Source organism: Tetrahymena thermophila (genome assembly GCF_000189635.1).
Source record: "Tetrahymena thermophila SB210 genomic scaffold scf_8254609, whole genome shotgun sequence".
Classification (NCBI taxonomy): domain Eukaryota; phylum Ciliophora; class Oligohymenophorea; order Hymenostomatida; family Tetrahymenidae; genus Tetrahymena; species Tetrahymena thermophila.
The window spans coordinates 98,143-123,709 of record NW_002476379.1 but is presented as its reverse complement, the minus strand read 5'-3'; the positions used below and the strand labels follow the sequence as shown (position 1 = coordinate 123,709).

Below are 25,567 nucleotides of genomic sequence, written 5' to 3'. Positions count from 1 at the left end.
ATAATTTTAGGGCTTATTTACTTATTTTTTAATCAAATTATTGCATTAAAAAAAATGATCTTTTGCCTCTAATTTTGATAACTAGCTATCAGATTTAAACACAGATATCAAGAACGAACCTGCTAATTAATTAATAAATTAATATAAATTTATGTTTAACAAAAATAAAAAATAAATGAAAGGTGCAATTTTTACCCCTTTTTTACTTTTTGTTTTATTACTTGGAGTTGCCAATTCACTATAGTGCTAGCAAGGATAAGTAGTGATAAACGGAGTTTGTGCTACTAATGATGTTTCAGTCCCACCATAAGCTAATACTTCATATCAAGGTTCATAAAGAATGACCTTAAAAATAGCATAAACTTAAGGAGACCCTAATTCCTTAGATATCTTATTTATTGTGACTACAATTGATGAATTTTATATAGTATTTGGAGATACTTACATTAACTCAGATGCTGTTTAATTTGAATTATCAAGCGATGAAGATAATCCAGTTATAGTAACTGCTATAGATAGTTTTTATTAACAACCTTTCCCCTAAAAACCTGTTTCTGATGTTTCTTTAGGAGGAACTCAAGATATAGTTTTACTTGGTTATCTTGCAAATAATTCAGACCCAAATAATCCTACTCTCTTAGTTAAAATAAGAAGAAAATATAACACTTAAGATCAATATGATACCTTATTTTAATCAAACCAAATATAGTTAAACAGAGTCTTATTTGGTATTCCTAAAGTTGCTAAAGATCCTAGAGATCAATGGTACACTGGTTCATTCTTCTTTGTTTTAAATGCTGCCACTTAGCCATGTTAAAATAATTAAATTTTTAATGGAAAAACATGCGTCTAAAACGATTTGACTCCTATTGGAGATCCTTACATAGCATACAACCACGCTAATCCTTTCCTTTTCATAAGTCATTAAACTACTTAAGGCGGAGATATTACCTTTTTAGTTAGGTGCTTAACTAATGGGTATTTTGGTATAGGTTGGGGAAGCAATCTCATGTCTAATATGGATATGCACATATTTAACGTAAATATAGATAACCCAAATTTCCCTATTGTTATTGTAGATGATTCTTTCTCTTCAGGTCCAGGATCACCAAAATACGACACTATGCTTGGTGGTACATATGATATTACTGTTCTAGGTTATTTAGTAGAATAAAACTAAGTTACAGTAAAATATGTTCGTAAAATGGCAAATTAGGATGTCAATAATGATTTCTAATTCTAATATAACTAAGAAATTCCTTTTGCTTATGCTTTGTCTCCTGCTGATGCTTTTAGTTTGACATTAATTTATCATAAATTTAACATAGGTTGGGGTACTCTTGTTTTGCAAGCTTCAGATGCATAACCCTGCGCTGCTGTTAATAAAGTATACATTAACACTTAGTGTTTAGATAACAACCTTTCTACAACAGGTCTTGACTAGAAAGCTAATTACAATGCTGGTTTATTAAATGTATAATACGGAATAGTGAATGATGATACTATTGAATTTGTATTCACTATAAATAATATAGGTTGGTTTGGCTTTGGTTTTAGTTTATAACAACCTGATGATAATTGGAAAAAAGATATGACAAATGTTGATATCATAATATTTGATACAATCACTCTGTAAGATGAATCACTTGCTATTTATATTTAGGACACTTTTGCAAACAAAAATATTGTCCCTAATTTAGATATTTCATTAAAAGGAACATCAGATTATAACTTGTTAGGTTATAGCATAAATAAATAAACACAATAAACTTAAGTAAAGGTGTCACGTAAAATAAATACTGGAGATAAATACGATTATCAATTTGTGAAAAATTCTAAAGTTGGTATTATTTATGCATGGATGAATACAGTTGACAATATTCAATTCCATGGTAAAAACACAGGAAATGGCATTCTTAATTTTTATTACAACCCTAAAAGTTGTCCAACAGGTTAAGTTTTAATAGGAGAAAATTGCGTAACCAACGATATTAAGCCTTTATCATCTTATGCTCAAGATAATTTCTTAAATGTTTAGTTTGATTTAGCAATAGAAGGAAGTGTAACTTTTATGATTGTTGTCTAGAATACTGGTTGGTTTGGTTTTGGATTTGGCTAAGGTATGAATAATGTTGATATGATTGTAGCCGAAAATGATTCAGGTGTTGTTACTCTATCAGACAACTATTCTTAAAAAGAAGCAACTCCTAGTTCAGATACAAATTTGGGAGGATAAAACAATTTAAATTTGTTAGGTTATGAGTTGACAGACAAATAGTTAACATTCAAATTTTCTCGTAAGCTCGACACAGGAGATAAATACGATTACGTTTTGTAGAAAGACTAAATGTTAAATATTGTATATGCTTGGGGATCAGATGGTTCTATGACTTACCATCACTAAAACATTGCTTTAGCAAAATTCCCATTATAATAAGGTTACAGAGGTACCATAACAGGAATTGCTATTGATGACACTTATAAATAGTTCCATTTTTGGTCTAATTTTGTATTATGGGGATTTGTAGTCGATGTTGCTTTCGTAATCGCTCGCTTTTTCAAAACAGGAAGATTTTATAAAGAAATTCATGGTGCTATGATGGGCATAATAGTTGTCTTTACTGCATTTGTAGAGATTTGGATGATCACAAAGAGTAAAATTTATTCATTTATTTTTTTATAAAAATTATTAATTTTATTTAAACATTTTCATTTTCTTAATTTATACAGAGGATATACTTTTCAATGGTTAACTTGATACTAAAGACTAAATGAACAGAGCACATGCAGTTATGGGTTTCATCTTCCTCATTTTCTTTATTTTAGAAGCCGTCGGTGGCTCATTTTTAAATTTCCTACTTTCCTTTAAGAATACAGGAGATGCAACATCTTTGAAAATCAAGTCATTCCATAAGTATTTTGGATATTTACTCTACGTTATTGGAAAAATCAATGTTTTCTTAGGAGTCAGAATGGTAGAAAACGATGCTTAATAGTAATAGAATATTTTTTCCTTTTCAAAATCTAAATTTTTTTTAAAAAAACTAGAACTGCATGCATTAGTGGATACACAATTTTCATAGTTTTACGTTTGATATTAGAGTATCTTTACAGAAAGCAACCAAAAATCTTTGTTAAGATTTTATTCTTGTCTGCTGTAGATGATGAAAGCTCTGATACATTAAGTAGTACTAACAGCTTACTCACAACTAAAGAAGGATATGCTAATTTAGTAGATATGATTAACTCAGCAAGTAAAATTTACTATTAAATAAATAATATTTTTTAACAATAAAATTTAAAAAAATAGAAACTACTTCAGAGATCATTTCTACATATCCAAATATGAACTATGTGATATATAAAGATAATATCTATTCTCTTGACAAAATTAGTCATCCTGGGGGTAAATTCATTTTTAACTCTGTTCGTGGAAGAGATGTTAGTAGGTTCATGAACGGTTCATACGGATTAGAAAACACTAATATGCCTCCTCATACTCATTCTTTATATGCAACTTAGCTTTTGAAACAAAACTAAATTGGAGTCTTGTCTTAACCAAACATATTAAGTGAATCGAGCGGATCTCATCATGTTTGGAGAGTTTCTAAAGAAAAATATCTATCAAAGTCCACTGCTCTCTTCTAATTCGAATCTCTTAATCGTATTAAAGTATAAAATGCCTAAAAGGGTATGGAATGGATGGGCAGACATTATACTCTTTCAGATTTAGCAAATGAAAAATCTACTAGAATTTATACAAACTGCCTTTGTTTCACTCCTTATAATATTCTTTTGATGCAAAAAATGAAATAAAACTATTCTTAACTAATTTAAGAACCCTAATCGACTATAGATAGTACACTTCCTTAAGAAAGTAATGTTTTACCTCTTGTCATTAAGCGTTATGAATCTCCAACTGGATTATCTCAATATATACATGACGAAACTAGCAATTAAGCATAATCTTTAGAAATGCTTGTTGAGGGTCCTTTGGTAAATATTTTATTTTAAATTCATATAAATTCTAAACTATATTCATTTAAATAGGGAAGAGGTTTAGAATTAAGCAGTAAATCTTCTGGTTTGCATTTATTCGTTGCAGGTGGTACTGGCATACTTCCTTTTTATGATTTATTAACTTACTACTGTAAGTACTTGATGTTCAAGGCTATTCAAAAAAAGCATGGTGAATAAGTAGCTAAATTTTTCGATATTGCTAATGATAATTTTGCAAGATTCATAAGCTAAGATTTTAAGATTAAAGTTATTGCAGCTTTTAATTCTTCTGATGATGATTGTGGTGCTATATAATTATTAGAATTCATGAAATAAATTGATCTTGATAATAATCTTAATTTATTCGATGCCGTATTATCTGTTAAAGGATATCATTCAAGAAATATTACTATGGATAATCAGCACTTTACATAAGAATATTTTGAAAAACATTTAGGAAATCTTATAGTAAATAGAGCATATGTCTGTGGACCTCCAGGTCTCAATAGAAATGCACCTGATGCCTTACAAAAAATAGGACTAAGCTCAATGCAAATAACCATTGTCTGAGATTATTATTCTTTTAAAAAAATTTTTTTAATTTAAGAGTATTCTGCATTTAATATATTTGTAACAAATTTTTATTTTATTATTTGAATTAAACTTCTTTAAAAATATTTTAAATGATAAATATAACTTCTTAATTTCCTTTAAATTTCTTACAAAAAAACAGAAAATATTTTTTTATTCAATATTTAATAAAAATATAATAATCATCAATTATTAAATTATAATTTAATATATAACTACCAGAAATTAAAAGAAATATCAAAAATAATAACTTAAAAAACTTTAATTTTGTTTTAGTATTAAGTATTTTTTATTTTATTTTATGTATTTATTATTTGAATAATAATTAAATACTATGTGAATTGTTAAATCATTATATTTCATGTATATAGTAGTGATATAGGATATTTTTGACTTATCTCTATCAAAAATTAAAGTTAACTCTTCAAAATATATTTTTGTAACATAAAATAAAATTTTATCTTAAAAAGAAAATAAGGAATTGTAGAAAAAAACCGAAATCTCTCATTAAAATTTCCAGAAGTGAATTTATAGCTATTTACAAATTAAAAATATGAATATATATATCTGTTTTTATATGTGATAAGTCAAATATTTATAGGAATTTGAAAATATATATTTTAACTAATTTGAAATTATGATAATTTTTGAAAATAAGTTTAAAAAGTAGAATGTATGTCTTCATATATTTATAGAAATTTTATGAAATTTACCCTGTAATTAAATAAAAATTCCAGAATTTAAAAGGAAATAAAAATACCAAAAACTTTTTACTTTAAAAAACTTATAAAATTATAAGATTGCTATGAATTTGTTTGCTTTTTTATTTATTAATTATGCATTAATAATATTATTTTGTTTGAAGTTTCTGAAACTGGATAAATTTAAAAGGTTTTTGTTAAAATTAATTACATCAATCAAATTTAATACTTTATTTTAATACAAAAAAAGATTTTTTAATACTGATCTTGAAATATTTTATATTAATTTTTAAATAATTATAATTTAATATATAAACAATCTTATCAGTTAGAGTCACCATCTATTGCATTTTTTATAACTGAGTACATACCATAAATAAAGATAGCAAAACCAACCACTAAAATGGCAGCATAAATTGAAAGTCTAACTGTTTTAGGAACACTGTTAATATCTTCAGTATGGCTATTACAAGAGTAAGATTATTAAGCTCTAAGTCCATTTGTTTCTTTTTAGAAACTCTTTTCTTAATCACTATCTAAGTAGCTAACTGATTCTTATTCGTTATCCAACAGGTTTTCTTGTTATTGCATTTCAGATTAGGATGGTTTGACAAAAGTTTTTCTTATAGATCTCAAAAATTTGTTAGAGCCGTGATAGCAGGCAAGATGCATAAAACTAGGAATTAAGTAAACAATAAAGAAACAGCTAAAAGCACCATTAATATCAACTAAGGTATTGGGTGAAACTCCAATAAGCTTAACACCTGAGCATACCATAATAAAGAAAATGTTTACACTAACAAATACCCATTAAGGAGGGACACCACCATTTTTTTTAAAGACAATTTCAAAGACACGAACTCTACAAATATTGGCAAGGATAGGATACATACTCACTAAGTGAATTAAATAGAGAAGTTCTACTATCAAAGGTTACCATGCATCATCAGCAAAATAGTCATTTATGTTATGAGCCTTTCCATCCTTACGTGAACTTACACGTCCTAGAACTCCAAGTCCACCAATGAGTCCAATAATAAGATAAATAGTAATACCCATAGCATAAGTAATCTTGACAGCTAGACGATTTTTTGATTAATCCTTATTGCATTTAACCATAGGACAAGCATTAGTGTGAATTTAATATGCAAGAGATGCAGTACTAGCTAGTGTTCCAACATCAAATGACCAGAGCTTAACATCACTTATATTATCTTACAAAGTGCCTGAAGTAAGATTGCTTATGAATGTATAGAAAATAAAAATAACATAAGAGTAGATAGCATAAACACCTAATTCAGCTATTTTTATCATAAAACCCAATTTTTTCAAGAAAAGAAGTCCTAAAAAGATAGGTATAGTAGCTAAAACAGTGTATTAAATAGAAAATTGGCTATAAGAGACATCTGCCTTGTCTGCGTAGTTTTTGCTTCCAGAGTGAGTCATAACAAAAGTGATTAAGCTATAAACCATTTCAATTGAAAAGGAGTAGTAAAGTAAGGTGACTAATATCATATAAATAGTAGATATTATGATGAAAAACATTTTCCATCTGTTACCTAGTTTGTTTTAAAAAATCATTGTTATTAGTTAATATTTTAATGAGAATGAAGAATATTTTAAAATATAAAATGTCAAAAAATATTGAAAATGTTCAAATTAATAAACTGTAAATCCTCACATACCAAGGCCACCTTCTTATCTAAACAAAGCCTATAATTTTAAGGCATTTTAACAAAAAAACTGGAAAATTGGTCATAATATAATTTAGTTTTATATGTGAGGGATTAAAGTAAATTTCTTTTAAAAAATCAATTTTCTCCAATTGTTCGAAATTTGAAATAGATTGAGCAAAATTTATCTATATTATGCAAATTAAAAAATCTTTTATAAAAACAATGCGAAATAATTTATTTTTAGATAATATTGCAAAATAAGTATATGTCATCATAAATAATTCTAAATAAACTCTAACTTATAATTGTTTTCTTTTACCAAAGAATATCTTTTTTCCTTTTTAATTCTTTAAAATTAAAATAGATATTCTTTTATTAATACATCTTTCGAATAATCATTAGGTTATTTATTTTTCAAAAAACTAAAGATTTATGTCTAAGCACCTTAATAAATGCATAAATAGTTAAGTAAATTTTAACTCATAAATTATATTATTGAATAAATCAAAAAAACTATATTTTTCTTAATTAATAATCCTACTTTCTTGGATTTATTTAATTTAAACAAAATATTTACTTATATTTATAAATCAAAAATGAATTCACTTTTTATCACTAACTAATAAGCAATATTATATTTATCATTTTACTAATTTTGACCATTTTAAAATATATCTTAATTGAAAAATTTAGTGGTATATTGAATATGATTTTTTATCTTTTTAAAAATTTAATAAATAGACAGATATTTCAAACTATTTTAGTTAGATAGGATAATTTTTTAAGGATTGCTTAAAATTTTGAATTTTATAAGGTATTAAGATTGAGAATAAATCTTTTTTATTGCTAAATATCTTAATTATTTAACTCTTTAGTTAATAGGGGCAATAATAACTTTTTATATTATCATCTTTGCTAAAACACTTAATATGAATTAAGTAATAAATAATTTTGTGCAATTTATTTAGTTATTATAAAAATTTTTGAGAATAGAATTTAATTTTGTAAAATTAGAAAAAAAAGCTCTTAAAATGTGCTAATTAGTTAATTAATTACCCATAATACGATGTAGAGTTTCTTGAATATCGAATTCATCCTTCTTTAAATGTTACACATATATATCGCATCCTTTCATTGAAACTATACCCATAATTATCATGATTACTATCGAGGTAATAATTCCAGTTTGATTAAAATACAAGGGAAGGAAAAGCATTGTGCCACCTATCATAGAATTCAACAGCGAGAAAACTGTTGACATTAAAGAGTTAGTTTGATAAGTTGAAGGATCTTAATTTCTATCTATTTCAACACCGCCCATATTTTTTGTCGATTTAATATTTTGAAAAATCTATATTTTTTAATTTAATTACTGATTATATATAATAAACAAAATTAGATCCAGTTTTCAATTTTTAATTACCATCTAGCATTACCAAAAATGTTTAAGCTTTATTTAGCTATTAATTATTATTAATTAAACGAAATGACATTGATAATTAATTTTAGTATCTAAAAAAATATTAAAATGTTAATTCAACATAATGACTTGTAAAATGAGTAATATAAAAGAGTATAGTATACGAATTAATAGTTAAAGCCTTAATTTAGAATATAAAATAGTGGTATTGTTAATACGATAAAAAAAAATTACTCTTTCTGAATGAAAAACAAAAATATTGAAAGTAATTTTAAGCATGCGTATTGAATATGGTAATAAAAACATATGCTGCTCTAGATTGATGTATTCAAATAATAGAAAAAATAAAGAATATATGGAATTACTAATTTAATCAGATAATTTTGTTGCTAAATTGAGGACTATAACTCAATAATAATATATATGAAATATTATCAAGAATACAACTTTAATTAATAAAAATATGAAATATTACCAAGTTAAATAATATTACCAATAAAATATATTTTTATTTACAAAATATAAATTTAACATTCAAGCTAAAATTAAATTCAATATTAATGTCTTTCTCAACAAAAAACTAAAATATTGATAATAATTTTAATAATACATATTGAATATGGAAATGAAAGCAATAGAAGTATTAAAATAATAGAAAAAATAAAGAAAATGTATATGGAATGATCAATTTAATAAGATAATTTTGTTGCTAAATTGAAGACTATAAGTCAAATCTTTAATTAATAATACAACACTATATTTAAAATATAGGAAATTTTACTAAATTAAATAATATTCCAATAAAATATATTTTTATTTGCAGTATATAAATTTAACATTGAAGCTCATATTAAATTCAACAATAATAATAGAAGGTAGGGATGATTAATACTAATACGATATAAATAAATAATAGTATTTATTTAAGTCTTTCCCTACAAAAAATATTTAAGCATACATATTAAATATGGAAATGAAAACATATGTTGCACTAAATTAAGAATATATGAAATGACCAATTTAATCAGTTAATTTTTTTGCTAATTTTAAGACTATAAGTAAGTCAAATCTTTAACCAATAATACAACACTTTATATAGGAAATATTACTAAGTTAAATAATATTAGCAATAAAATATATTTTTATTTGCAATATATAAATTTAACATTGAAGCTAAAATTAAATTCAATAATAGAAGGATTAATTGAACTGAGGTATTCTTAACCTCAACTTTTATTAATAAAATTTAATTAATAATTGCAAATATAGTAATCAATTAACAAGATTCCTTGCAACTTCTTCTCTGTATAAAGGATTAGTAAGCAAGTCTTCTTTTTATCTTTCATAAATACTTTTCCCTAATTATATTGTATTCTTTGCTAAAGCATCTGTTTTTTTCATAAATTAATTCTGAGTAGATAACATGTTTTTGATCATCATTTAGTCATTTAATTTTTCTAAATCTATTTTTTGAAAGAATTAATTTAAAAGATACTAAAATAAAATTACCTAACACAGCATCTTAAGCACTTGAAGGTCTCCAGGGAGCTGGTGTTTAGCTAAACAGCATAGCTTCTTCAGTCTTTTGTATAGCATTCTACAAATTTTTTATTTTTCTTTGTGTTGAGACTAAATCTGCATACTTTTAATCTAATAGAGATCCTTATTTTTTAGATTAGCTTTTCTGATCAGCTGAAGGCTCTCTTATTTATTAATCTTTTTTCTCTTCCTATTCTTCAAGTTTTTCTATTTTATTTTTCATGATTTGTATGTCTTTTTTCTTTTAATTTAGAGCTTTTTCTACCTTTAGATACATTAATTGAATTTGATAATTTAAGAATTCGTTAGTGTTTGGCTTTTAGCTTCCTATTACTCCTGTTTTCTAAGCATACAAAGTAATCTAAGCAGCATTAGCTTGGGATTAACTCTTGTAAACTTCTTCAGTAGTTATATTTCTTACTAGTAAAATTATATTGATAGAACTAATTAAATTTGGTGATTTTTTTAATTGATAAGTAATTACCTTCAAAGGCATGAAGCTTCTATGACCATGTATTTTTTAATTTTTCTTATTCAACCTAATTTTATTCTAGTTCTTACTTAACAAATAATGCAGCTTAGCTTATGATTTCAAAGGCTTCACTGTATCTTTCTACAAATTAAATAAATAATTATTATGTTTTTTTGGATAATCATTTTAATTACCTTTTTTATATAATATGTCTGCTTTTTACAGTGAGGATATTTTAAAATGTATAGAATTGTATCTCTTTTCTTTATCTTCTTACTTAATTTAAATAGACTTAGATTTAGATAACCTTTTATATGCAGCATCGGATTTTTATTTGAGAGCTGTTATCTTTTAAATATTTGCGTTTTTAAGCTAGCAAATTGAACAAGGTCCTGTAGGTCCGCATCCATGACATTTCACAAAAATATTATTTGCAGGATTCCAGCTTTTTTAATTTGATTAAGAAGCGTCTTTTAATTAATTTTATATAACATTAATCCTCTGACTTAGTGCTTTTAGTTTAGCCTTTATTATCACATATTTAATTTAAGAATAAAATATTTAAAATTTATTTTATTTACTTTTTTTTCATTTATAAACTTCAGCTCTGCATAAGTATGAGCATATTCACAATCAGCTCCAATTGGAACAGAATTACTCCTATTTCCTACTGGCCATTTGTCTTTTACTGCACTCGGACATTTTGATCTTTTAAAGTAAATAAATTTTATAATATTTATTTTTTAGAACAAAATTACTTGAGAGGACACATATAAGTTTTAGGCTACTATGACCTTTGATTATAGCTTGTAGTTTTTTTGGTATCTTAAGATTTTGAAAGCTATTAAGTGTGGGATAACTAACCTTGAGTATTGTTACCAAGTCTGTTATTTAGAGATTTATCAAAAGTATCCATACCTCCATGCACCTTCTCTATAGCAGCTTAAATAATCTATTCATCTTTCTTCAATTTTTCTTCATGCTTATCCATAACACGAATTATATTAAAATAAATGTCTTCTAAAAAGCGTCTATTTTTTAAATCTGCAAAATCTTCATCTTTAAGCTATTTCATTTTTTCTTAGTCAGGAGCTAAGTTCTAAATAGAATACATAACTCTTTAGGTAGAATTTTTTGTCTAAAGAGGTTCAAATTCAGCTCTTATTTATTCTACTTTAAAGTTTTCGTACAAGAGAATAGCTGCCTCTCTATACTATCCTGTTTCTACAAGAGATAAACACCTCTTATAAATACCAAATCTGTACACTTTAGGATATCTTTTTTTAAAATCAGGTCCCATTCTTTCTAACCATTTTTCAAAGCTAGGCTACCTTGAGAATAATATTTCTTATATCAATTCACCATATTCAAGCTGTCTATCTTTTAAAACGCTTTTTACTTCTAAAGGTGCTCTTAAACCTACCATTGGTTCGAATCTGCATTCTTTTGCTTCTTCGAATTTCATCATAACCTTCAGTTTCTCCTCTTCTAGTCTTTTGTTATCCCATAAACTCAAACTCTAACTTTCTAAGTATTTTTCATACCTTTTCATCATTTTTTCATCTCTACTGTGCTTTTAAACCTTGTTAAAATTGATTAAAATAAAATATTGAAAAATAGTTTTTATAAAATTTTATTTTACTTTATAATTCAGAGTTTTATAATTTCTTCCAGAGGGAGCCCAGAAAGGTAATTTTCTAACAGCATCCTTGTGCATATTAGCAGCATATGAACGGACAACTTCAAAGAAGTATCTTTTAAATTTGTATGGATAAGATCTCTTTTTAAGTCTTTTTGACTCTCCGTGATTAAAATTGTAAAAATTCTTTTGAATGGCTAAACAATATGAGGGGCTTTCTTTACAGCTTTTATATAATTAGCTTAAGAATTCATTAATAGTTGGAACTTTTTAGACAAATCTTCTTTTTCTAAGCTAAATAAAGCGTTATGCTTCTCCTTCTAAGTATTTATGTAAACTTTTCATTTATTATTATATTTCTTTTTTCTCTTCATCCTTCCTATGTACTCGATCTTCTAAATGATAATAATAATTGTTTATTTCTTCATCAAATAACTCTGCAAGCACTTTTGTCCTTTAAACTAATGGTTCTTCTAAATCTGTTAAGCTCAAATTTCCTTTACCAGAGTGTCTGACTTCCACTAATTCTCTGTGTTAAATTTTTGCTTCATTAACTTCATCTTTCCAGTCATACTCCAAAGGATGCTTAGCCACTTTATTATCTTAAAATTCCTCTAAAATCATTTTCCTCAGGATCTTATCATTAGGATATTATTTCCTTAAGTAGAGTAGCTGCTTACCTATTGTTAATCTGTCCTTGGGTTGAGCTAATGTATCAAGATCAGTTGCTACTATTTCTTTACCCTAATTTAAGTTTAATTAAGAAAATAATTTTTCTAAATTAAAAGTACTCCAAAAACTTCATTTTGTATTTTTTCAAAGTATTCTCTTCTTTTCTCTTCCTCTTCTCTCTGCTCATTTTCAATTCTTTGTCTTTCTTCTTCTGCCCTTTCTAAATAGTAAGTGATCATACTATTTACATCTTATTCGCTTTCAAAGAAAATTCCCCTCCTTTTTTTTTCTCCTTTCTAAATTAAAAAAATTCATTAACAATAAAACTACCAACAATTCTTATTTTACCGTCAAAGTAAAATAAAACTAAACAAGTTCCTAAACATCCATTGTGTCATATCCAAGTTTTGCTCTTCTTAAGTACAAAAAATCCAAACATTTGTAAAAGAAGTAGTCATCAATATATTTCCTTGCTTCATCTTCTGAAATATCCAAGTTTAATTCTTTCTATAAGATATAATAAAGTAAGTAAGGAAAGCTGTGAGAATATAACTAAATCAAAAAATATTAACTTTGTTCGGTAAGTCATCGACCCAAAATTCCATCAAATCAGATCTATTTTTGTAAACTTTTTGAATAGGGTATCTTTTTTTGTATTGCACAATAATCATTTCCACAAAAACATCTCTCATTTTAGCATCTACTTTTTCTTTTTCTATTTGAATTTCAAGCTCTTTCTATTTTTATTCTTCAGGAGTTAATTTTTTAGGTTTTATATTTTATTCATCTTCATCTTCTTCCTCTTCATCAAAATTGTAATTTTTATAAAGTTGTTCCATCCTCTCTTTTTAGTTAGCTTTCATTTCAATTATTTTATCTTATTATTTTCTTCTTAAATTTTCTGTTCTCATAAAAATCTTTTATGCTTATTCCTATTTGTTTATTTCCATTTCCTCTGCTTCAATTTAGCTATAAGTAGTTAATGTTAATAATATATCGTCAGGATGTTGATTTGCAAGTTTTCTTATTTTGTATTTTCTTTCCATTAAGTTGTGTTAATTAATCTAATGTAAATAGAAGTAATAAAGAAAAATATATTAACTATTTAAAAAATTAAGAAATTTTTATTACTTCAAATACATTTAATGTTCTTAACTCTTTTTGAGTTAAAGGTTTTACTTCTTCTACTTTTGCAGAACTCATTTTTTCCTTAAAAATTAAAACAATTATTTTAACTTAAAGTAAATTCTGATATATTTATTTAGTTTTATACAACTTACAGATTTACTCATTATTTTCCAGAAATCAAATAGAATTTGTGGATCTTATTATGAAATTTTATTCTTTTGCTTGTATAAGTTCTATTTTTAATATAAGTGGTTTTAATAGTTTGCTAAAAAAATAAATAAATATAAAAATGTTTTTATTAAATTTACTTTCAATAAATTATATGTATCTCTTCCAAGGTCTTTAACCTCATGTCTGTTTAATTCCTCTTGTTTTTTCTTTTCTTTTTCTATAGCATTTAAAAATTCTTATTCAATTCTTTTCTCTTTGTCTCCCATAGTGTATGTATTATTATTTGAAAAACTAAATTTATGAAAAACAATGTTTTAGTTGTTATTTTTTAGGCTATTTTTATGAATACCTAACAGCATTATCTTAAGTTGCATACGAAGAGTTCTTTTTAAGTATACTTTAAGTGTTTTATTTAACAGATAACGATTAAGATGCTCTTTGTTAGGCATTCTCTTAAGAAAACTTCAATTATTTTTAATTATTAATCTAATTTGGTTATGCAGTTAAAGATAATTTTTGAGAAGCACCAGCTCCTGCTTGAAAACTTTACATATTATTTAGATTAAAATGATTATTTTTATTTAGCATGTTTAAACTTTTGATATATTTTACCTTTAAGTTAACTCTGATTATTTTAAAATACCTTTCATAAACTAAAATTTTAAATTATCACTTGATTAATGAATGTAAAATTCTATGTTTAAAAATGAATCTTTTTAAAAAATTTGAATTCAGTTTTAATTAAAATATACTTAAAACAGACAGTAATTAATAAAATTTATATTAATAAATGATAATAACTTAATAATATACAATTGAAAGGAATTGAATGATCATTTAATTAAAATTATTAAATCATTGATGATCCTCAACAATGAAATTTGCTTGATATTCATGTCTATTGAGGAATTCTTTTTTTCAAATAATATTGCTGTTTGCTATTTCATTTTTAATTTTTAAAATTATATTTTTATAAATTAAAAATTTATGTTTGATTACAGTTAGATTTTTTAATTGTAAAATATAATTTACTGAATTATTTTTATTAAAATATATTATATTAATAATAAAAAATATCATATTAAGGAATGTAAAAATTTATAGTTCTTGATATGGTAATAGTAACAAATAAAAATAACTAAATCGATTTTCAGAGGCAGATTAAATCAATTGCTTTATTATTAAAATAATTCAAAACAAATATATATATATATTCTTTGGATTATTGTTTTTAACTTTAAATCTTCTAAATTATTAATAAAAAAGGGAATAGCTAATACTAAATTTATCAAGTAGAATATTTTCCTAAAACAAAAAGAAATATAAACTTAAACTTATACCAATACAGAACATTAGGTCTTAAAATAATAGAATTATCATTAAATAAGATGTCAGATTATGATTATGAATAGGATTTTAGCGATTGTAAAACTTAGATTAATTTAATCATACCTTATTAGTTCATAAATTAGATGAAACGGTTTATAAATTCTAAAGTTTTTTTTGTAAACTTAAAACAGTGAATGATGAAAAACCTTAATCGTAGGAAATCGAAAGGCATGAAGATTCTTAATTTCAATAAAATTAAGCAGTTTCACCTAGAGAAGGACAAAACTCTTAAAATAATGGTAGAGAACTAACTATAAATTAATTATTTATTTATTAGATGAATCGACACCATAGGTGTAATCAATAAAATATTTATATATATTAGGAGAATTAGAAAAGGATTCTGATTTTGGAGCGAATCATTCATACGTGTCATTTTCTCATGAAGAAAAGGAAATTGTTGAAAAATAAATTCATTAAAATAGTAAACAGAGTAAACTATTTACAGATACTTCAGAAGAATTCAATAAAATTAGATCAAACATAATAGAAAAGCAATTCTAATAAGCAGTAAATATTAATTAATTTTCTTATAAAGCAATTAAAAGAGAATTATTATCAAAAAGAGACTAATATAAAATAAAAAATTTAAAATAATTATTAAATATTATTTCAAAATATTTCATTTAAAGCTTGTCCAAATTGAAGAGTATTTAAGATTAAATCCAAAAAGTGTTGAAGCAATTAATTTGAAAGTGAATTGTTTAAAGTAATTGAAAGGTGCTAAGGATAACAACCTCAATAGAAAATGCATAGAAGAGCTGAAGAAATCGTTAGAGGTAATAAATTAAATTTCATTATTGAATATAAAGCAATTTATATTGCAAATAAGATTCTCAAATTCATTATTCAAAAATGAAGTAATTAATATTTTTCTAAATGAGAATTGCAAAATCTTTCATAATCTAGTGAGAATTTAAAATAGATAGATTGATTATTAGTTTAAAAAAATTAAGTATTTTTATTTAAAAAATAATACTTAAGCTTGAACCAAATAATGTTTTGACTCTTTTCAATATCGCAACTTGCTATTATGAGTTGAGTGATTATAAAAACGCTATTAAATATTATGAGATGCTAAGTAAATAAAATTTTTAAGATGCCAGAGTGTATTTTAACCTAGCTCTTTCTTATGAAAAAATTAATGATACTTACAATGCTTAAGTGAACTATGATAAGGTAAATAAATATTTAGCATAGTTATTTATTTAAAAATTTTATTTTTAATAACTAAAAGACACTAAAATTAAATAGCTCTTTCAGTGGGGCTGTAGTAAATTATAGCAACTTGCTGATTCGTATAGGGGAATTAGAGCAGTCAAGACTTTTGCTAGAAAGTCATTTAAAATACTAGCCAAGAGATGAAAAAGCTATCAATAATTTAAACATTATCTTAGCTGAAAAAAGATAAGATAAATAGGCCGATATTCTTTTTAAAAAGATTCTTAGAAAGTAAAATGGATTCACTCCTTCTATTCTTTACAATCATGGTGTCTTACTCTTTAAATAAAATAAGTTAATATCTGCCCTCCAGGCCTTTTAGTAATTTACTTAAATCCCAGAAGTTGAAGAAAGAGATCCTTTAAATCTACTCTCGTATGTTAATCAAGGACTTATTTTTGAAAAATTAGGATAATATGAAAGCTCATTAACTGTATACGAGACAGTAATTAATTATTAATATATTTTTTTTTCTTCAAAAATTTCGTGTTTAATTAAAAATTATTTATTTAAAAAGATTTTAGAAAATTTTAGTGACATAGTTAACTGCAAGGAGTTTGAATAGAAGATAGCAGAAATGAAAGATAAAATACTTAAAAGGCTCTCAACAAAAAATTATCATTTTTCTTATAACAATCCTCCACCTCAAGGATAGTAATATACTTTTTATTCTTCTAGCTAAAATCATGATACTATGCCTCCTTTGAACTCATAACAAAAAAGACTCTTCCCTGTCAAATAGAAAGGATCTCAATCAAATTAATTTTAACTGAGCTCCAATAATTTCCGCTAAATCTAAACTCCACAATCTTTAGAATCAAATGGAACAAAAATTCTATTTAACTAGAAGTAAAATGAAATGGCATAAACTGATGGATTAAAAGGATTTAATAAAGGTTCTTTCTAATTTTAATTAAAAACATAATAAATAAATAAATTATCTCCTGATAGCAAGAAAGATGACATCAAAATTAATAATTTCTTTAAAAATAATAAATTTAAAAATAGTGATAATCTCAATAATAATAATAATAATCATTAAGGAGAAAGAATTATTTTAGAAAAGCCTTTAACGGGATAAAATAAACAAAATTTATCTATTTCTTTTCATGAAAATAAGTTTAAAAAGAATATTTTATTAAGAAAGGGATCTTCTGAACTAAAGACATCACTTAATTCACATAGTGATAAATAAAACTTAAGTAATAATTATGGAGGAAATATGACTTAACCAAATAGAGAAGGTAGATAATTTAATTTTAATTATTTAGATAAGCTTTCAAAACCTAAAAAACTACCTAAAGAAGATCCTAATGTTAAATCCTCTTTAGAATTAGCTCCAAAGTAGATAAATAAGAATTGGAGTTAGCAAAATTAGGTAAACAACCCAGTATTTGATAGACTTACTAAACCAAAATAACCTTAAGTTGAGCTAAGTTAATCTCCAGAAAGCAATAAAACGTTATTAAATGCTCATAAATAAAACTAAACCAAAGAGTCAAATTCTAATTTTACAATTAAGCCTAACTAATAAATTAAGCTTGCTAGTATTGATAGCAGCAAATAAATTTAGTAAAAAGCAGAAAATTAAATTTCAAAAAAGGATAACAATTCTATGGCAGCTGAGAGTAGCTAAACTAGCATAAAGTAAAATAATTTAATGAACTTAGATAATTAATAAAAATCTAAGCCCTAAGTTAAAAGTGAATTTGCAATTAAGCAGAGTGATTCATAAAGTAAAATTAAACAAACAAAAAGTTAAGAAAGAAGTGAAGAAAAAGAAAAGTAAATAAGTGTAACTGATAAAAGCTAAAATGCTTAGAATTCTGCATAAAACCCAAAATAATAGTAATCTAATTTAGATCAGTAAAAATAAGTAAATGGGTAAACTCAAAAAATAAATAATTCTGATAATTAAGTAAATTTAGAAGACAAAACACCTCTAAAAATTCAAGAGAACTCAAAAATTACAATTTAAAAAAATAACAATGTAGCATCTTAAAGTGTTTCTAAAGCTTCAGAATAATAATTTTCACAAACCTCCACTCCTTCTAAAAAACAAAATTAGAAAAATTCAGAAACACCATAAAACTAGTCGACTCCTAAACAAAAAGTTTTATCAAACTAGCCTGAAAAGGTTTAAACACCTTAAAGTTAAAAGTAATAAAAAGCTTATGCCGAAGACTAAAATTAAAATAAGAAAGTGAATAACTAATAAATTAATAAATAGAATTCAATAGGCTCATAAAAATCCCTCAAAGAAACAAATAATTTATCTTCAACTCCTATCTAACATTAAAAAATTAAAGAAGAAAAAGAAGAAGATGATATATCCAGATAATAGTCAGAAAGTGGATTAAATTCACCTAATTAAGCTGATTAGCATGGGAAACAAAAAGAATAGAATTTTACTTCAGAATCTCTAAAATAAGATTAAATCTAAAAAGATAATTAGAAAGGAGAAAGCAAGCATTCAACATTTAAAGAAAATAACCCATAATAAGAATAAGAAAGAAAGTAAAGCTTGATATAAAAATAAATAGAAATTAATGAAACTGAAAAAAAACCAAATATTCAAAAGATAGAGAAAGAATAGAATTAAAGTCTTGTAAAAGATGAATAAAATACAAACAATTAGTAAAATACCAATCAAAACAAAGATGATCAGGTAAAGGAAATGAAAGTTGAATAATAAAAAGACAATTAAAATGATATCTCTAAAAATTAATTAGATCAAAATAGTTAATAAATAAAAGAATAATTAAAAAATAAAAATATAAATGATAAAAATAATCATGAAACTAATTAGAATGAGCATAGTTAAAAAGAAAACAAAGTAGAAGAAACAAAAAATAAAAAAGAAGGAGTTGTAAGTAAGGATGAAACCTAAGATAACTTGAGTAATAATTAATCAGCTATCAGCAAAAAAGAAGTAGAGTTAGATAAAAAGGATAAAACTGATTAATAGAATACAAAATAGTAGGTTGAGGAGAAGCATCCTGAAAGACATGAAAGTAATTAATAAATTGAAAGTAGTGTAAAAGAAAATAGAGTTTAGGATCAATAATAAGATAATACCAAGCATTAGTAGAAAGAGTAAGTTATGTAAAATTAAGATAAGAATGAATAGTAAAAACAAGATTAGTAATAAAAAAATTCCGAATAGATAATATAAAAAAAATAGAGTGATTAAACTCCAAATTAAAAGAAAATTGACAAAAAAAGCACTTTTGAAGAGAAAGAAGAAAATAGTAGTTAATAATTAATTAAAGATCATTAAGAAAGCATTAAAGAAAATAATACTAGCTAGCCACTTATTTAGTTGTAATAATAATATAGTTCGATGGATTCTCGACACCATGGAGAAGGATAAAGATCAAGACATTAGATAGGTTTTTAAATAAATATAATTTAAGAAAATGGTAGCTTGATAAAAAGCGAAGAATTTAAAGAAGAAGTTTAAGATGATGACCCTGAATAGCTTAATGATTCTTAAATCCTAAAAGACAAATAACTTATTGAAGTTTAATAACAAAAAGATGTTAAAAGTGATAATTAAATACCTAAAGGTGAATAAAAAGAATCCAATCATGATAAAGATAAAAATTAAGAAAAATAACATTAAAATGAATCTAAAAACATTCCAACTATTCATTAAGATAGTTAAAATTAAAAAAATAAAGATTTAAAAGAAATGTCAGAAAATAACTTAAATAAAAAATAAGAAATATCTAAAAGTACAGAAGACATGAAGTAATCAACAGAGCATCCATAATAAAAGGAATCAAAAGATAGTGCAGAATTCTAATAATAAGTTAAATCTAAAAAATCTGTAGATAATGATTAAGATAAAAAACATGAAGAAAAGTAAGAATCGAAAATATTAGAAGATAGTAATTAAGAAAAAGATGTTCAAATTAACCATTAATAAAATAATAATTAATAAATTAAATCTAAAAATGTAATAAACGAAGATGAAGCCAAAAAAGAAAATAATTAAACAATCAATTAGTAAGAATAAGCGCCTAAATAAAATAATAATAATTCCCAAGAGCAAATACCTGTTTAAGTAGAAAATTAAAATTCTCATTAAGAACATAAAAAATAAGAATAAGAAACTATTTAAAATAATTTAGAAAATCAAAATAAACATCATTAATTTGATAATTAAAATGATCATTAATAGGAAATAGAGTAAAATTAGAAATAAAAAAATGATTCCCCAAAAAATTTAAATTAATCTCATGAAGAGTAAAATTTTGAAAATTCTATGAAATAGGATTAAAAGTAAGAAGATAAAACATAAATCCCATAAACACCTAAAAAAGAAAAGATGTAACTGTAATAAAATGACATCTCAGATAAAGATAATATCAATTTTTTTAAAGATTAAAATAATAATTAATAACTTGATGAAGAATAGTAGAGAATATTTAATGAATAATTAGAAAAATAATAAGAGTATATGATCATGGTAACATAATATAAATCTGTTGAAAAATTAAACGAAAGCTTATAGGATTCTGCTAGATCTAGTAAATTAAATAATATAAGTTAAGAAATTGCACATAATAATTAAAATTAAGATTTTATTATTGGAGGTTAAACAGAAAGTATTTAAGAAATAGAGCATCATTAAGATAAACATATTGATTCATAAAAATAAGATTAATCTGATTTAAATTAAGAGGAATTATAATAGAAATAACAATAAATACATGACGATAAAGGTGATAACAACAATATTTCTGAAAACCCTAATGAAATTTTAGAAAATTAATAAGAGAAAGAAATTAAAATTATAGAACAAAATCATGATAGTTAATAAAATGAAAAAGACAGTTAATAAATAACATAAATTGATCAAATAAACTAGGATAATTAATAAGAAAATAGTAAGCAAGCATCGTAAATTCAAATTTAAGATCAGAAATAAATCAAATAAGATAATATTAATGAGTCAGATCAAGCTCATGAATAAGAAAAAGAAGATGAAAATGAATAATTGGAAGATGAGTAAAGTTAAAACGAAGAAATTGAAAATAATTAATAAAATAGAGACAATGATTCAGAAAAAAATCTAAATGATAGTACATCAAAATTATAAGAAGTATAAGATAAGCTAAATAGTGAAAAAGAAATCTAAGATTAATAAAAAATAGAATAATCAATAAGCTAAGATGAAAAAGAATAGTAATAGCATGAATAAATCCAAGATAATAATTAATCAAATGAGTAAATAATAAATTAAGATGAATAAGAAGAATAAAATTAGAATGAATAAACACAATTTAATTAATAAGAGTCAAAAGACGAGTTAAATTAAAACTAAAATTTGAAATAAGAGTAAGATGATTAATAAGCATAAGATTTATAACTTAATTAACAAGATGAATAACAATAACACGATGAATTGCAAGAAAAAGATCAAAATTCTCCATAAAACTAGTAAGAATTAGATTAATAGTAAAATTTATAAGGTTAAGATTAGAATGAAGAGTAAAGCAATATTGAAAATAAAGAAGACTTAGATAAAGAGAATTAAGATTAATAAGATAATGATGAATAAGAAAAATAATAAGATGAATAAGAATAAAATTCTGAGATTAAAAATTAGGAAGATTAGCAAGAAAGAAGTAATGAAGATTAATAGGAATAGTTGGATAAAGATGAAAATCAATAAAATTAGGAAGAATCAAATAAATAATAAAATTTAGAAGAAGAATAATAATAAGACTAAAATTAGGAAAATTAAATAGAAAAACAATTAGATGATTAACAATAAGATGCTGATTAAGAAGAATAAGCTTAGGATGTTGAAAAAGATTAATCTGAAAATAAAGAAGAATCTGAAGCCCAACCTGTTATAAATGAAAATGATAAGAATGATACAGTTTTGAATTAATAAGATGAAATAAAACCTAATGATCATGAGTAATAATAAGATTTAGAAGATACATAAAAGGCATCATAATTAAATGGAGATGAAGAAAATGACTAAAAAGAAGAAAAATAAGATAATATTGAAGAAAATAAAGAACAGCAAGTTCTCTAAATTAATAAAGATGATAATTAAGAAAATTTGATCTCTAATGCTTTAGAAAACCAGGAAAATTAACAGAACATTTAAAATATTGAAGGATTAGAATAGTAAGGAAGAACTTAATCTGAAGAGTAAGATATTGTTAAAATGCTTTAAGGTGAGAAATCCCCTCCTTCTAAAAGCAAATCCTAAGAAGATAACGTACTCGAGAATGATAATCACTAAAATTAATATTTAGTCAATAAACTAATTTAAAATAACTCTAATGACGAAGAAAATGAGAAAAGAGGGCTCCTTACTTTACACAGCTCTGCTAAAGAATTAGAATCTAACAGAGACTCTTTTATGAGTGATAATAATCTTACAAAAAAAAGTAAAAGTAAAAAGAGTAAGAAAAATCTCTAATCATAATTACCCCCTGAATTTGATTCATGGACTAAGTAAATATGTGAAAATATGATTAGAAACTAAGACGAAAAGGCTTATATGGCTCATTATAAATTAGGTATAATTTCGATTGAAGATAATGATGTTGAAAATGCAAAGTTAAACTTCTTAAAGGTGGCTGAGTTATAGCCTGATTTCATGCCTGAAAGAATTCATTTTGCAATAGCAGAAATATTCCTTCAAACATAAAATTGGGAATAAGCTTTAGAACACTATAAAATTTAATACAAATATTCTCAAGATAAATATACCTCTTGCTTAAGAATCGGAAAGTGCTTTAAAAAGCTTAATAATTTAGAGAAAGCTAAAAAAAGCTTTGAAAACGCTATTGCTTAAAATGACTAAAAAGACTATAAATGCTTTTACAAACTTGGTTCAATTTTCTTTTAAGAAAACAAAGTTAAAGAAGCCATAGATAATTTTTCTAAGGCTCTTTCTCTGAACGCTTAGGATATTAAAATATTAGTAAAGCTTGGACAGATTTATTTAGAGTAAGATAAAGAAGAAAATAGTATTTAAGAAGCTTTCTAATACCTCACTGATGCTATACAGTTAGATGAAAATAATTATGAGTGTTTGATAAGTTTAGGAAAACTCTATGATAAATAGGGAGAATTAGAAAATGCAATTAAATTCACAGAACTTGCTATTTAGAGGCCTGAACACAATATAAATTCAATGTATTACCTAGGCACATTATACCTTAAAAATAAAGAAATAACTAAGTCCGGAGAATGTTTCAAAAAAGTTTTATGTAATTATTTATTTTAAAAAAATTTTTTTCTTATTCAAATGTTATTTTTAAAAGAATAAAATTCAGAACATATCCCAAGTTTGATAGAATATGCTACTATTTTAAGCTTGAAAGGAGAATTTGAGAAATCAAAAAAATACTTTAAGTAAATTTTTAAATTAATTTATTTTTATATCATTTAAATTTTTTAATAAATAAATTATTAATAGAATAGCTCTTTCCAAAGATCCTAATAATTTAATTTGCAATTTAAGACTAGGCAAGATATATTTAAATAAGCTTAACAATATAAATCGTGCTATTGATTGCTTCAAGCAAATTATAAGCATCGAACCTAAGTATAGTAAGGCACATTTCTAGCTGGGTATGGCATACCAATCGAGAAAAGATTTTAAATTGGCAGCTGAGTGCTTTAAATAATGTATAAGTATAAATCCTAATAATGCAGATGCATGGTAGTAGCTAGGTATTTATATATTTTAACATGATTTAAATTATTGATAATTTTTTTTTTTTAATATAAAAGGTACCATATTTTAAGAAACTGGTAACACTGAAAAGGCTCTTATGTATTTCCAAAAGGGTTTAGTTTTTAATCCAAATGATTTTTAACTTCAGAAAGGAATTGCTAACTGTTATTATTTTACTGAAAATTATGATACAGCAATAGAAAAATATGAGAACCTCTTAAAGAATAAATAAGATGATGAAGCATTACAATATCTAGCTGACTGCTATTACACTAAAGATGATGTGGAAAATGCTATTTACTATTACAAATAATGTCTTGAAATTAACCCCAAAAGACCTAATTGCTTATATAATTTAGGTAATGCATATTGTACTTAAAATAACTATGAAGAGGCCTAGTAAGCCTACATAGAGTGTATATAATTAGATACTACTAATGCTTCTGCATATTATAATTTGGCAAATGTATATTACATTTAAAATGATTACGAGAACGCTTTGATTAATTTTGAATTAGCCATAGAAAAAGACCCTTCAAATGTTGAATGGAGAAATTATATTGCAGGATTGTATATAGATAATAATTAATTTGATAAAGCAATATAACATTTACTTAAAGCATATGATGATGGTACAAGCAACTTTGATACATGCTTTAAACTTGCTTAGGCTTACTACGGACAATAAAATTTATCCGAAGCACGTCAATACATAAAGGTAAAAATATTTTTTCTTAAATTATAAATTATAATTTTTTTTTATTCAGGTTGCTGTAGAGATAGATCCAGATAATGATGATGCATATAGATTATATGAAGAGCTTAATCCTGCTCCAGTTAACAAAAGTAATAGTCAAAACAAAGACTCTAATGTTTCAGCCTCTAAGGATTTAGAGTCAGATGCAAGTTAAATAAAATACAGTTAAGCATCTATTTAGGTTTTCAAAGAAAACATGGATCTATCTATAAGATAAGAAAGAAATGGCAAATCATATAATAAAGGTAGCTAATCACGTATTTTAAAAGAAAATATTGAATGATTTAATATATTATAATTAACATTTTCTTTATCAAGTCTCTATTTTATAGAGAAAGCAACTTGAGTTGTATATTTTTTAATTGGTATTAACTTGATATAATAATATTTTAATGAGTATTTACTTTTAGTTTATTCAAACACATATTTATATTTTAAAAACATACTTTCAATCGTAAAGAATGCTTCTTTATGTTTC

At 24.3% G+C, this 25,567-nt stretch overlaps 4 protein-coding genes across 4 annotated transcripts; 2 read left to right on the top strand and 2 right to left on the bottom strand. All coding sequences in view use genetic code 6, as the record gives it.

Moving 5' to 3' along the window:
* Positions 1-151: 151 nt before the first annotated feature.
* Positions 152-4,569, top strand: TTHERM_00442000 (DOMON domain protein; the record flags this gene model as incomplete). The annotated part of the gene is made up of 5 exons (XM_001033113.2): positions 152-2,654; positions 2,731-2,995; positions 3,049-3,254; positions 3,311-3,996; positions 4,051-4,569. The coding sequence occupies 5 exons, from the start codon at positions 152-154 to the stop codon at positions 4,567-4,569; spliced, it is 4,179 nt and encodes a 1,392-aa protein (XP_001033113.2).
* Positions 4,570-5,615: 1,046 nt separating this feature from the next.
* Positions 5,616-8,288, bottom strand: TTHERM_00441990 (transmembrane amino acid transporter protein; the record flags this gene model as incomplete). The annotated part of the gene is made up of 2 exons (XM_001033112.1): positions 5,616-6,850; positions 8,024-8,288. 2 exons carry the CDS (start codon positions 8,286-8,288, stop codon positions 5,616-5,618), a joined length of 1,500 nt encoding a protein of 499 aa, XP_001033112.1.
* Positions 8,289-9,659: 1,371 nt separating this feature from the next.
* Positions 9,660-14,658, bottom strand: TTHERM_00441980 (hypothetical protein; the record flags this gene model as incomplete). The annotated part of the gene is made up of 15 exons (XM_001033111.2): positions 9,660-9,850; positions 9,897-10,346; positions 10,411-10,539; positions 10,593-10,923; positions 10,980-11,106; positions 11,157-11,980; positions 12,041-12,781; positions 12,829-13,005; positions 13,058-13,216; positions 13,282-13,773; positions 13,841-13,918; positions 13,990-14,070; positions 14,146-14,299; positions 14,358-14,552; positions 14,621-14,658. The coding sequence occupies 15 exons, from the start codon at positions 14,656-14,658 to the stop codon at positions 9,660-9,662; spliced, it is 4,167 nt and encodes a 1,388-aa protein (XP_001033111.2).
* A 738-nt stretch (positions 14,659-15,396) lies between these two features.
* TTHERM_00441970 (tetratricopeptide repeat protein) lies at positions 15,397-25,372 on the top strand (the record flags this gene model as incomplete). Its single annotated transcript, XM_001033110.2, has 11 exons — positions 15,397-15,433; positions 15,529-15,636; positions 15,723-15,907; positions 16,030-16,176; positions 16,382-16,576; positions 16,635-17,063; positions 17,136-23,862; positions 23,917-24,007; positions 24,072-24,328; positions 24,389-25,050; positions 25,100-25,372. The coding sequence occupies 11 exons, from the start codon at positions 15,397-15,399 to the stop codon at positions 25,370-25,372; spliced, it is 9,111 nt and encodes a 3,036-aa protein (XP_001033110.2).
* Between the last annotated feature and the right edge of the window lie 195 nt (positions 25,373-25,567).